Source organism: Cyprinodon variegatus, unplaced genomic scaffold, assembly GCF_000732505.1.
Source record: "Cyprinodon variegatus isolate N-32 unplaced genomic scaffold, C_variegatus-1.0 Scaffold23, whole genome shotgun sequence".
Lineage (NCBI taxonomy): Eukaryota > Metazoa > Chordata > Actinopteri > Cyprinodontiformes > Cyprinodontidae > Cyprinodon > Cyprinodon variegatus.
Window position 1 is genome coordinate 642586 of NW_015150476.1, and position 13126 is coordinate 655711.

Below are 13126 nucleotides of genomic sequence, written 5' to 3' on the forward strand. Positions count from 1 at the left end.
TTATGTATTTTTATACTTTTGTTCGTTTTTTTTTTTTTCCTACTGAACACATAGTCATAATACTAATACTAATATAGTTTCTGGGTTACATGCTAGTTGGCCAGCGAAAGCATGGAAAGGTTCAACAACAATGTCAAAAGATGAAAGATTCCTCCAGCAGTAATTGACACCACTGAGTAAAGGGAGATAGGCTTTTTCCACATTAGTGGTTGTAGAGTGTCATAACATATCATAAAGCCGTCTTCTAACCTTGTCAGTGCTTATCATGACACCAATTACAAACAGACAGCCAGATAGCTTAGGGTGAACCACTTACTGATCTGCAAAATAGTAACACCCATTGTGTACTGCGTTGTATGCCATTTCAATACTGCAGACAGGAATAATGGTTGAAAAACATGAGAACACCAGAAAATAAGCACACTTTATATCAGAGTGAAGCGACAATGACAAGGGCACTCTTATTTGTGCAACAGAATACAATTAACCTAACTCTTTGACTTTCTTGTACTGCTGATATAGACTGTCATATAACAGATCTCTTTTTTGCACATCCCTTCCCCATCCCCTCTCTCCCCTCTTTCTTTTCTATCCCATCAGGTCTCCACATAATGGAGTGAGAATGAACAGAGAGCGGCTTAAAAAAAAGCATGAACTGGAGGTTTATTGAGGTCATCTGCTTCCTGTTTATATGGGACCATATAACAGTTCAGTCTACTCGCCAGGACCTATTGGCTGCTGAACAACATGTCACCAAGCAATATGACTGGCTCATCTCTGACCGTGGACCTTTCCACCACTCTCGGAGCTATCTGTCCTTTGTGGAAAGATTCCGCCAAGGATTTACAACCAGATATAAAATTTATAGGTGAGTTCACTTTTAGACTGCGTACTGATGCCACTCATGCTTTTTAGGAGAATGCTTGTGTTAATGGTATTTCTATTTTGAGAGCATATGCTTGAAAAGAGCTGAGCTGTGTATGGTTTTAACCTGTTACACACACTTTTATATAGATATAGATAGATCGATATGGCAGATAGAGTCTGTCATGGTACGATATATTTCTATTATTCTTTAATTTTATGAGTCAAACAGAACAACTCAAATCTATCTTACTTTTACTTTTTTAGTGAGATCACTGATGCTGAACTAAAGTATTTCCCTCACTTACATTTAAAATCACATGTTACAGAGTAAAATACTAAACAAAATAAAATAACGGAATAGAAAAAGCTCCAGTAGCAAAGGCAGTGATCCGTTTTTTGGGTTGCCTCTCAATCCCAACATAGATACCCTCTAGAGATGCTTCGAAAAACCCCTCGTGTACTTATAACTCAAGTGGTTCCTTTGGTTATTACGTAGTATAAACGTCTCTTCATAGACAGATGCAAGTTAAACCCACGCAAGCAACTGAAGGTAAGTAAATGTTTTAGAGTTGAGAGAGAAATTATGCTCATTTTCTTTATATATTCTTTATTGTGTTCATGACAGGCTAATGATTTTTTATTTAAAGGTTTCTATGGAATGTAATCTAAAGCTCAAGCAGCATTATTTTTGCTAAGTGCACTTTTGATTACTGCTCTTAGAAGTTAGAAGGTGGACTTTATTTGGTTTATGTGACGATAAATATTCTAAATAATATTTTGTCTACTATTTATGTTTATAAATCATAGTGGCTAGGAGTTACAAATTTAAGACTGTTTAAGAGACATTATGTAAGGCTTTACTGAAAAATATCTTTAAAATAGCCCTTTCATTTGACCCTTTACAACTAAATCATTGTTTGGTGAAGAACAGACTTTCAGCACTGATGCATCTATGAGCATCAGTGCTGAAAGTCTGTTCTGTAGCATATTTTCCTAAATTTACTCCCGGTCAGAGGTTGCCACGCTGTTCGGCGGATGTGACGTCAAGCACGTCCATGTTAAATCAGTCCAACCTAGCAAACAATAAGAGCGTCATATTCAAGATGGTTTTTGTGGCCACTCAGAAGCGACATCCTGAGACACCAATGGAAATTCTCCATAATGTCTCTTTAAATAATGGGGATTTAAAATGTATTTATGTGGTAGGATACACATTAATTAACATAGATCAGTTAGTGTCCCAGAATGAGCAAAAATGACATTTTTTGTCATTTGTCCCTGGAGAAAAGTAAATTGTCTTTAAAAACTAATAAAATTTATATAATAAAAGTTAAAATTAATATGAACTACACAAATATTGACAATTAATTTAAGTTTAATGCAGTTTCCAGAAAAGGTGTAAGAAGTATTTAAAACTATATAAGTTCTATCTTTGTTTTTAAATTGATTATAGGTGGCAAATGTTCTGATTGTCTGCCTGGAGAATAGAGTTCCACTCCCGGCAGCTGTATCCGAAAATGAAGTTTTTCTGGAAGAAACAATAGAATCTTCACGGATTGCCCCTCTTGTTACTCCTTGGTATTCCTTATATAAATGAGTGGTGGATATCACCACCTGTAGCATTTTTTTTTACACACCATAAAGATTTGAGAATTTAATGACCTGCTTCCAAACCAGAACCTGTGTTTGTCTAAATATTGCTATGATGATTTATTTAATGGTTTTCCGCCCATATTTAGAATTTCTGTTTCTATAATGACTTTATGGATTTCATTGCTGTTTGTGACCAAGTTGTAGGACAATAGGTTATGTGTGATAAAACACATTCGTCCATAAACAGTTTGGAAGCCTTTAGTGATAACTTTGATCTTATAAACATTAAAAAAAGACATACACTATTTAACTTAATTACAAACATTTTAAATCAGGTTTAAAAGTGAGTTTTGAATCTATTGTGATACAAAGATATTTACATTCATTTCAAAGATGTAGTTTTTCTCCAGCAACATAAATGTTTGCTTCACAACACACTCAAACTATTTTACTTACACTTAGTTTTAAGCAGGAAAACAAAAACAGAGGAGATGAAATGTGGTGTCCAATTTTAACTGAGTGTGATCGATGTGATACATGTGGTAGTGGATATTTTTAACTAATGCTGGTATGAAGGTAAGAGCTAGCAACTTCTCTAAATGTTAACACTGGACGATCTTTCTTAGCTGTTTGTGAGAACATTATTAGATGGGCTAGACTGCTGTTAAATGCAAAGAGAGCCAGAACAAACAGTTAAAAAAAATATACCACTGCTACTTAAACTTAATTTAAAGTATGTAGAGTAATTTTCAATACTATGAATACTTAAACTTATATAATGTAAATAATATCAGTTTTATCAGGTATTTGTCATTGGATTTAATATCGGCAGGAATTTGTATGTTATTTAAAATTACTCAGATATGACCGTTTGCTGATTATAAAGGGTAGGGTCACAATCAAAAACAGCAGGCTCTGAGGCAGATCACCAGTAAAAAAAATTGACTGATTCGATTAGATGTTAACATCTTTTATATCTGTGTTATGTTATGTTATATTTATTTTCTTTTTTAAATGAACTTTTATTTTAAACAGTTTTTAAACTGTTTAAAATAAACAGAGGGACTTTCCTCTGCTTATTAAAAATTAACAACTAAAACAAAGTCTGTATTACACTCTGTATTACTACTGACTTAAGTGTTAGCTTAATTTTATGTATAATAAATTACTTTTCAGGTCAATATTACAGCACTTGGCATGTATTGATGCTCTGCTCTTCTCAAAAACTGACTGGGTCAAGTGGTGGTCAGCTTCCTTTAAAAAAGCTAATCCTAGAAAGTTGCTGTTAGGCAGTAAAAGAAATATGGTAAATGGCATGTACTTATATAGCGCCCTTTTTCAAGTCAGGAGACTTGACCAAAGCGCTTTACACTACATTCATTCACCCATTTACACACACACTCACACACTGATGGTGGCAAGCTACATTGTAGCCACAGCTACAATGTAGGGGGACACTGACAAAAGCTGGGCTGCCGTACACTGGCTCCACCGGGCCCTCTGACCAATATCAGTAGACAATGCAGGTGAAGTGTCTTCTCCAAGGACACAACGACAATGAAAGTCAGAGCCGGGGCTTGAACCGTCAAGCCTTCGATATCAGGGCAAACTCCTACATCCAACACTACTGTCGCCCTACACCATATAACACCAAATCAGATATATTTTCAGTTTGTCTAATGTAGGAATGAATCTAGGGGCAAATATGATCTTGTCTTTACAAGTAACTACATGAAGTCTCAATCTGCCCGTCCAAGTGGTCTGCTATGAGATTCCAAAACAAACTGTGCACGTTTTTGACTTTTTGTCCTTTCATTTTATGACAGGCTACTATGTGCATTATAAATATTTTTAATTAATGTTATTTATTTATTTATTTATTTTTAATAATTATCAGTATTACCTCAATCTCCATTACTTTAAACCTCAGCTTTCTTTAGTGGACTCTCAAACTGCACCTGCAAGAAGCTCCCTTACTTTATGTAATGAAAAAAAGGTGCACGTGCAACCACAAATTGCAACTTTTTGTGCCTCTGACCCTTTGCTCTGTTCTTGTTCTCATGGTACAACAGGCAGCTTTATGGCAGCCCAGTATAAAGCCAGCAAAAACGGCAAAGAAAACATCTCTGAGAAGAGGAAAGGAAGAGAAAATGAAAATATGAATTGTGAACGTAAATTAAGGTGTAGTGGAGGATTTTCACTTTTTTTTTTTTAAAAGACCTGCCCTCTCCACTTTAAAAAAATGCACATGCACAACCCTGTACCTGGTCCCGAGAGGGAACAACTATTAAACGCATGCGAGAGTATGCACAAGCCCATTTCTCCTGGTTTTACTAGCAGTGATGTGAAATGGATTTCTCCAAATAGCATGCCAAACTTTACCTGTCGATAAGAAACATTGCAACCGAGGTATTAGTGGGAAGCCCCACCTGTACTTTTAGTGTACGCCATTGCGTAAAACCATCTCCCAAAAACACTCTGGTCTTGTTTCTCTCTTCTGAAGCCTTTCTCTTCTTCTCAGACCATTCATAGACACTTTTTCTCTTACGACCCTCTGCCATTTTCAAAGAATGAGAAAGGTGAGCCTCAATGACTGTCTGAAACCGTAGCTCACCACACATACATGCCAAAAAGTGCGCATGCACAGAAAAAGATACCTACTTCCGGATGAACAGGGAGGACGGCCTTACATAAACATTTCCCCAGAATGATTGACGAATAGGAGGACCAGTTATTTAGATGATACATTCGGAAAATCCCCCTTTACACCTTAAAGGTGGTGTCATTGGACCAGTGAGTACCGTATCTGCTAATGTCTTTCAGTGGTACTATTCTGACTTTACTGTGATTGATTTTTAGCATGTAGCTATAAAACATGGACAGGCGGAATCATCTTATGAGAGCAAAGAAAAAATTTTCTCTTGGGAGTCAGACTTATCTAAACATTTCTTTTTCCAAGGAAAGACTGCTGTACACCAGTTTACATTGATTAATGTAAATTACTTCCCATCTTTTCAGACATTTCGTCTTCTTATGCATCTTCTAACTGCTCAACAGTGAACGTGTAGCTGTGAGGTGCTGCGCAGCTCTTGGAGAGCTAACATCGTTTACAACAGGGTTATTTTTAAAAGTCCCTGTAGGAGAAGCATAACCCGAACATTATCTGGTTCTGCTTTAAAAGAACATAAAACCGGAAGTCACCACATCCATGTTTTATAATTTCTTTTAGGATTACAAGTATGCGGAAAGACTGCAATTCACATTATTGTTAAATAATTTTGGACAAAGCAAGATTTCCTCAGTTTACTTTTTATTTTTCTTCCTGTCATCCCAATGTCTTCTTCTAATTCTCTGTAAGCATTAGCATCTCAGTTGCTACATTTTATGAAATGTGGATTAAGACAAGGTAAGGTCCAGCAAACTTAAAATGTATAAATGGCATACAGTGAGTATGTCCACAGCAATACAATATTGAATCCATGCAGTTCTTGCAAATGCAATATTGCAAATATGGTTATGGATGTAGATTAAGAGTGACGTTAAATTGAGTTGGCTAATCAACTAATATCACAAAAAGGCAAGCAAGCTACTTAACCTCTACATTTATCATTTACAGTACTTTAACTTTGGTTGCTTTTGGGTTAATGCTTAGTTGCAGGATAGTGTAAGTCATGTTCATCTCTGGTATTTTTCTTGCTTATGTAGACAATAGTGCGGACAAGCTGCAGCTCAAGCTGAACAGCCAATCACAGAAAAAGTCTGGGATTTTGAGAGACTTTCACATAGTTTGCTAATCTCATTTCTTGACTTATTGTTTAAATTATCAATATTTTTCTGGTCGACCTTACCCTTATCTGGTCAAGCACAGAGCAAAACACACTTTGCAGGGAATATTGGACATTTTTTTTCCTTTTGTATCACTAAATCTGGTCATGCACCTTGTCACTAGAAAAAAATAGTGAGGAGACTGACCTATTATTCTGTTCATTTTTTTCAGAACAAATTAAGACACTTTTAAGATAAAAAAATGGCAAAAAGAACTTCAGTGATCTTTCTTTAAAGTAAACGCCTCCAGCTAACTTTAGAATCAGAGGCAGTGTCACCAGGTTTTGACATATAATAATTATAAGTCATTTTGGTTTGGCATCTATTAAAGAAACTCAAAGCACAAAATACAAAAGAGGCAACTGAAAGTCTTTATTTCTTTTGATAATAATATGAATAAAAACATTTCACATCTTGAGGCATTGAGGGGGAAGAAATCTGTGACATCAGCTGGTGTAGTTTGGTTGGAATGAAATAATACATACTCTCAGTCCTCCCTGGTGCATGATTGTGGAGTCGTGCTCTACTCTAACAACCAATGAGGACTGAATCGCTTTGTAAATTTCCCCAGGGGCTTTCAATGCCTCAATGATTTAGTAGGGGCAAGTGGTTGAATCAGATTCGTATAGAGACAAAGAACCCATTCCTTTTGGGTTCACTTATCAAGAAAGATTACCCCCGAGGTACGACGTATGGACAATGCCAACTTGATCAGCGGCAAACAAATCTGCCCCATCTTTAATAACATTGGCAATGTGCCTGTATACCAAATAAAGGCTGAATTAAAAGGTTCCAGTCTTTAGTGCAGAAGTCTGAAATGTCTTTTTCCCTTCAGGGGGAACGAAAGCGTCAAGGCACCACTTTCCGTCTCTCTCTAGATACTTACCTTAAAATACTTTTTGCTATATATTTTTTTTAAATGGATATAACTATTGTTTCCATGCTGATTTTAAGTGTCTTTCTTTTTTTTTGTATCAGACATATATCTCCAATATAGTGTTCAACTGTCTCAATATAGTTACTTTCACTGCTACTGTAGTTGCATATTATCATTGTGACAGACTTGATCTGAATAAGGTGTGTTTTTCTTAGTGTTAAAAATTCGGTGGCCTGTTTTGCTCACACTAGCATCTCTCGTTCTTTTGCTTGTACTCTATTATGGGGTCGAATGTGTTTCAGATGATGCGTGCTTTCTGTTTGGTCTTTGTTTGCAGAACTCTATCTCAGGTTCTTGTCTGCCTGAGCAAAAATCCAATATAAATGCAAATCTGGTAGCCATTAATGCATTTTAAAGGCCCCAAATCAGCATTTCACTGTAATCAAAAAAGCAAGTTGAGGGTTGTTATTTAGAATAAAAAATATTTATGAAAATGCGTAGCACTGATTGATCTCACTTTGAAAAGCAATGCAGATGTGAGTGAATAGAGAAGGAGAACACACAGATCATTGAACCAGGGCTCATCAAAACCTCAGAAAGGTTTTTGAACATAAGCTTGAAACTAAACCAATGTGCACAGGGAAATTGTGGAGAAGAGTTTCATATTTTGGTCTCTGGTTTAAAAAGAAAAAAAAAATATGATTATGAAAGGTTAATGTGTAAGCCAAGAAGCAGGAAGAGTCTCATTAAAAAAAAGAAAGAAATTGAGCTGTTCTGTTAAAGATAATTACAAAGCCATGGAATGGTGCTAGTTATCATTATACTATATTACCGGCTCACAGCTTTTTGAAATTGCTTGCACATTCCATTACCAAATGACACAAAGATGACTGTGTTTAAAGAAAAACACATCAGCATTATTATATCCATTTGAACAGTTCTCAAAAGGTTTTCAAAAGCAGTATTCAAACTTTAGTTTTTATTTGTCTTCTGATTGACAATTACAATTTTTTAAAAGATGTACCATCATCGCTAAAATTTACCATCTAAAATTAGAAATATGCACATAATTTCTGAATCTTAGAAGCATAGTTAAAGATTAGTTTGGCAAATTTAAGTGTAATGATTCAATTTTTTTTATTTTTGTCTGATATAGACTAGTCAAAATGCACAATTTATTTTCATAAACATTACTGATAGTAAAACAAAAGAAAAAAGTCACAAGGTTCTCTTGTTTTACCAATTTAAATGATCCGAAGGAAGGCTTCCTTTTGGATAATTTGTCCTGGATGAATTACTATTTGATATAGGGTTGCCAATGATCACATACTGCATGTAAATGCTTGAATGTATAAAGATTTTTCTATTTTCTTTGCTATAAATGTTTTTGCTATGTAGTATTTACTATCCACTTTCTAAAACATTAACCTCAATATTTTCATGCAGCTCAGGTGTACTACTTAGCTGTTATTTTGCAAAGTCTACACAACATAAAAACATAAAGGCAAGGAAAAAAAAAAGCAACAATGCATTTGTTTACCAATAGAAAAGAGTCCAAAGTAGAAAATTTAGGCTACAGCCCAGGGTTTCAGGTTTGGTAAAAATATATATGGACACATACTGTAGGCACCAATACCTTATCCAACTCTCACTAGTGTGGTGGAAATGTAGATTGGGACTCCTTGTTATTTTTTGCTGACAAATTTACCAACCTTCTGTTTGAGACCAAACGCTTAGCATAAAGTTACAAGCAGAATAGTGACGCAAACACTGGCAAAAAGGTTTACATCTCAATCTTTGAAAAATGAAATAATCATATGTTTTCACTGGCCTTTCAGGTCTTCACCTGCCTTGAATTGAAGCTGTGCACAGGAACATGTTTATAGTCCTTAGTCATCAGTAAAATAAAGCAATGCTTGAAGTGAAAATGGGCTTCCATAAAAAATGTGAAAGACTGAATGTAAACAAAAGAAAACAACTACTGCTAGTGATTACTTCTAAAGGTGGTTCTAGAAGCAATTTTAAGCATCTTGGTGCTTTCACACCCAACACATTTTGGTTGTCAAAGCATCAAATTTACATGCAAAGTCTAAATTGGAGGGCATCAAGCAGCTTTTGTTATGTCGGAGCACTGGGTATCAGATTGATCGAGTCTCAAAGCTTCATCATGTCCTAGCGTTGGGGCATCTGAGCATTTGATGCTGGAATTCAGAAATTATGAAATTAGAGCTTTTTCAGCTTGACAAGTAGCATCAATCAATCAGAAAAGCTAATCCGGAAGTTTTTTTCTGAGATACAGACACTAGATATAAGCTTTGATCGTTTCTGCAGAGTTATCACCATATAAAAAATGAATGAATATAAAAGGGATAAACTCCACAGGTTTTAAAAAGCCAGCAGGACAATAGATTTTTTTTATCTACAAAGAAAAAAAGGCAAGCTCTGATCGTTACTGCTCCATTAAAATATTTTTCCTTTTAAACTGTGGTTTTAACAGTTTATAAACACCTACATTTACTGAAAATATTAAAACTGCTTCTACTTGCATTTATTATAACAAATCTTTATATTCATTTGCAACTGCTATGAATGGTTGCGGGAAATCCAGTAGCGAGTACACAGGGGGAATTTGCTGCCTCGATTAAGAACAGAATATTTGAGTAGGATCATAATCCTGATAAACTGACTGCACAGATGACCTTTTCAAGTGTTATTTGTTGCTTAAAAACCTGTTTAAAAACTTTTTTTTACCAACTAATTAAAGTTTTTTAGATTGCAACGACAGAACTGAGCAGCTCAACAATCAGAGCATCGATGCATCAAAGCATCTTTGACCCAGCCTCCAAGTTTTGGCTTTGAACCTTTTGGGATGCCCAGAAAGTGTGTGTTCTCTGAACGCACCTTTAGGTTTGCTTAAACCTCCCCATCACGCAATTTACAGCTAAGAAAACTTTCTATTTCCCGTGGTTATTAATCTTATTCTAACTACTGAAAACTGTGCAGCTTGCAAAGTGTAATCTCTAAAAACAGTTAATGAACTCCAGAATGTTAATATTAGTAATTGTCAGTCCTCTTTTCCTTGTTTATTTATTTGTCCTAAAGTTATAGTGGTCCTCCTACAGTAATTGGAAAGTAGACAGCGATGCAAACACAACTTTTAAACAGAGCGTGCACGACGAAAAATGAGCTTGTGCATGCTCTTGCATGCGTTTAATAGACGTTCCCTCTCAGGAGCAGGTACAGGGTTGTGCATGTGCTTTATTTTTTTTTTATTGGAGAGGCTGGATCTTTTCAAAAATTCACAAAAATCCTCCACTATACCTTTAATATTGACTTTGAATATCCAGCAGAGTGGGTACCTATGGAGTACTTCTGTTTTCTGTTTTGTCAGCTTTAGCCCAGCTACACCATAACCTTATAAATGAGAAACTGAGACTCAAAGGGCTAACCTGTATAAATAAAGTCATTTTAATAACACAAACTATTTTTAGCCGCATTTGCTCGCTGCCGATTAAAATTGTCCTGAATTAATTCGTACCACTGTAAAATAGAACATTGCATAGTTTGAAATAGTGCACTTGTTAAGTACCTCAAGAAACATGAACCATTATAAATTGCATGAATTGGTTTTCTGTGGAGGTAAGGCTTGAAGAATTGTATTGTACTCTATTCGAACAGTATTGTTAAAAATTGTCAAGTAAGGTCAAAGTTGATTTTCTTAGGACCATAAAACTCTGGTAGTTAACCACAATGCTGATCAAATTATGAAATGAATAATAACTGTTGGAAAAATTAAAAAGTTTTTTTTTTCTACCATTGTAAGGTAAACCTAATTAGCTATTTAAACTGTACTTTGTTTCAACCTTTTTAGCATTTTTACCTCAGCCTTTCCTCGTTCATATCCATCAGTCTCTATGGCAATCTATTAAATCTAAATTCTAATGACAACAACAACCTTAAATGAGAATCTATAAAAAAGAGTCACTCAATTTTGCTTCCTCGTATGCATGTTTAGTGAAAATGACCAAATACAGTTACCTTTGTTATGATAGTTCTGCTTGGCCGTCCCTTCATTGCAACCCTCTGACTTATGAGCACGAAAATACCAGATAAGAACAAGATGTAACATTTGTCAGACCCAGATCTAGGTTTAGTTGGGAAAAGCCATTAGTAATGGATAGAGGGGGATGGATGATTTTATATAGTATGTAGAAGTGCTAAGGAAAGGCTGGAGGAATGTTTAATTCAGCAGGCCTCAGCTAAAAAGAGGAGAAGGAGCAAAGCAATCTGGATTTCAGGAAGGATGAAACAGACTGGTGAAAGAGCAGAGGGCATAGAGGGGGTCCAGTATGCCATTAGCTTATATATATATATATATATATATATATATATATATATATATATATATATATATATATATATGTAAGTGCCAGTGACAGGAGAGAAGAGGGTCCATTGTGTTGGATATATATAAAAAAAGATTTTTGATGCTGACAGGAAAGCCAGTTTTAAGATTTTATGGAAAGCAAGGAAGATAAATTACAGTTGTTTGAAGAACTCACTAATACATGAATATTAAGTCACTGCATGGCACTGCCACACACAAAAAATACTGAAGCTATGTAGTATTGAAAGAATGTGTTTATATCATAATCGGTGATAAATCTTCTGTTTTTGTTTTAGGTGTTTTCTCATGTATTCTTCTATGCAAGGATAATGACCATGGCAACAACATTAAATTCTCTTTGATTATATTTAATTCTCCATCTGGTTAATTTTCAGAGCTCACCCAGTGGATATATTTTTCTTTTTTGTGTGTGTTTCTTTTATATTACTTAGCAAGAAGAGGATAAGAGTCCAATTAGGATACATATTGTGTTAAGATTTTTTTAAATTGTTATCAGCAGTTAGCATCAATGGATACACTCAACTGATATCATTATATTAATTGAAAAAGTAACAAACCAAAATTTTATCACGTTTAAATTTACTTGAAAATTTCACAAAGCACAACTGTATGACCCTTTAGTTTTTTCTCTATGTAGACCTTCACTCAGGCTTATATATGCAGTCTCATGTCTGATTAAGATTACTCTAAAATCTTATCATTGGAGATTTACAATTTCAAACTTATTTTATTTTAAAGAAAAATCACGGTCTTACTAACTGTACTCTGCTGATACATGCTGGATCTGTTTTCCATTTATGTTTTTGCATAGCTGAAACATCTGTCCTATGGTCTGTACATGTTTCAAAGGCAAGTCTTAAAAATAGTTCATAGACACACCACTTTTCCAAACCTTTAAGTGGTATTTAAAAAGTAAATCCTTGTAAATACATTTCTTTATACATATCCGCATCAGTTTAGGCCTTCAAATGGAGGAAATTCGGATGTTTCTTCAGCCTACCAGTAGTATAATGAAAAACATATTTTTTTTTTTTGTGAAGAATGCTGTGGCACTAAAAATATTATCCCATACCATACAGTACATAGAAATATCTAGCCAATATATTTTGATTCACATCATCCAATATAAATGATAAAAAACAATAAAAAAGAGGGGTAATAAAGAGATTGTTTGTGTTTTGCCCTTTAGACAATAGTTTATCTCAATAAAATGTTTGAATAAAGTGTGTCACAAAAAGTATGCAAAATTCAGAGTTGCCAGTGAAAAATTTTATTTAAATGTTTTTATTTGTATGCCGGTTACACGGTCGGTTCCATTAAATCAAGGAGAACGATTGATTATAGTGTTTTATATGGGAGCAACATTGTTGCAGAATTACTTGCAAATGTGCGTGTAGAGTTGTGTCTCTGTATCTAGATTTGGGTGTGTGCAATGGGATTTAAAAATGTGTGAGGAGATTTGTCTTTCTGTACTAGAATCTGCAAATATCTAAATTAAGCTGTGTGTAATTGATTTGCAAATGTGTAAAAAATCCACAAATCTTATTCAGGTCTAC

The 13126-nt window shown here is 34.8% G+C and overlaps 1 protein-coding gene across 1 annotated transcript in view; it reads left to right on the forward strand.

The window, feature by feature from the left end:
- brinp1 (bone morphogenetic protein/retinoic acid inducible neural-specific 1) overlaps positions 1-13126 on the forward strand; it is a 140064-nt gene that overhangs the window by 31020 nt on the left and 95918 nt on the right. Inside the window, exon 2 of the mRNA XM_015392815.1 lies at positions 601-868. Within this exon, the coding sequence (XP_015248301.1) occupies positions 651-868 (218 nt within the window). The 5' untranslated portion in view covers positions 601-650. The remainder of the gene's footprint in view (positions 1-600; positions 869-13126) is intronic.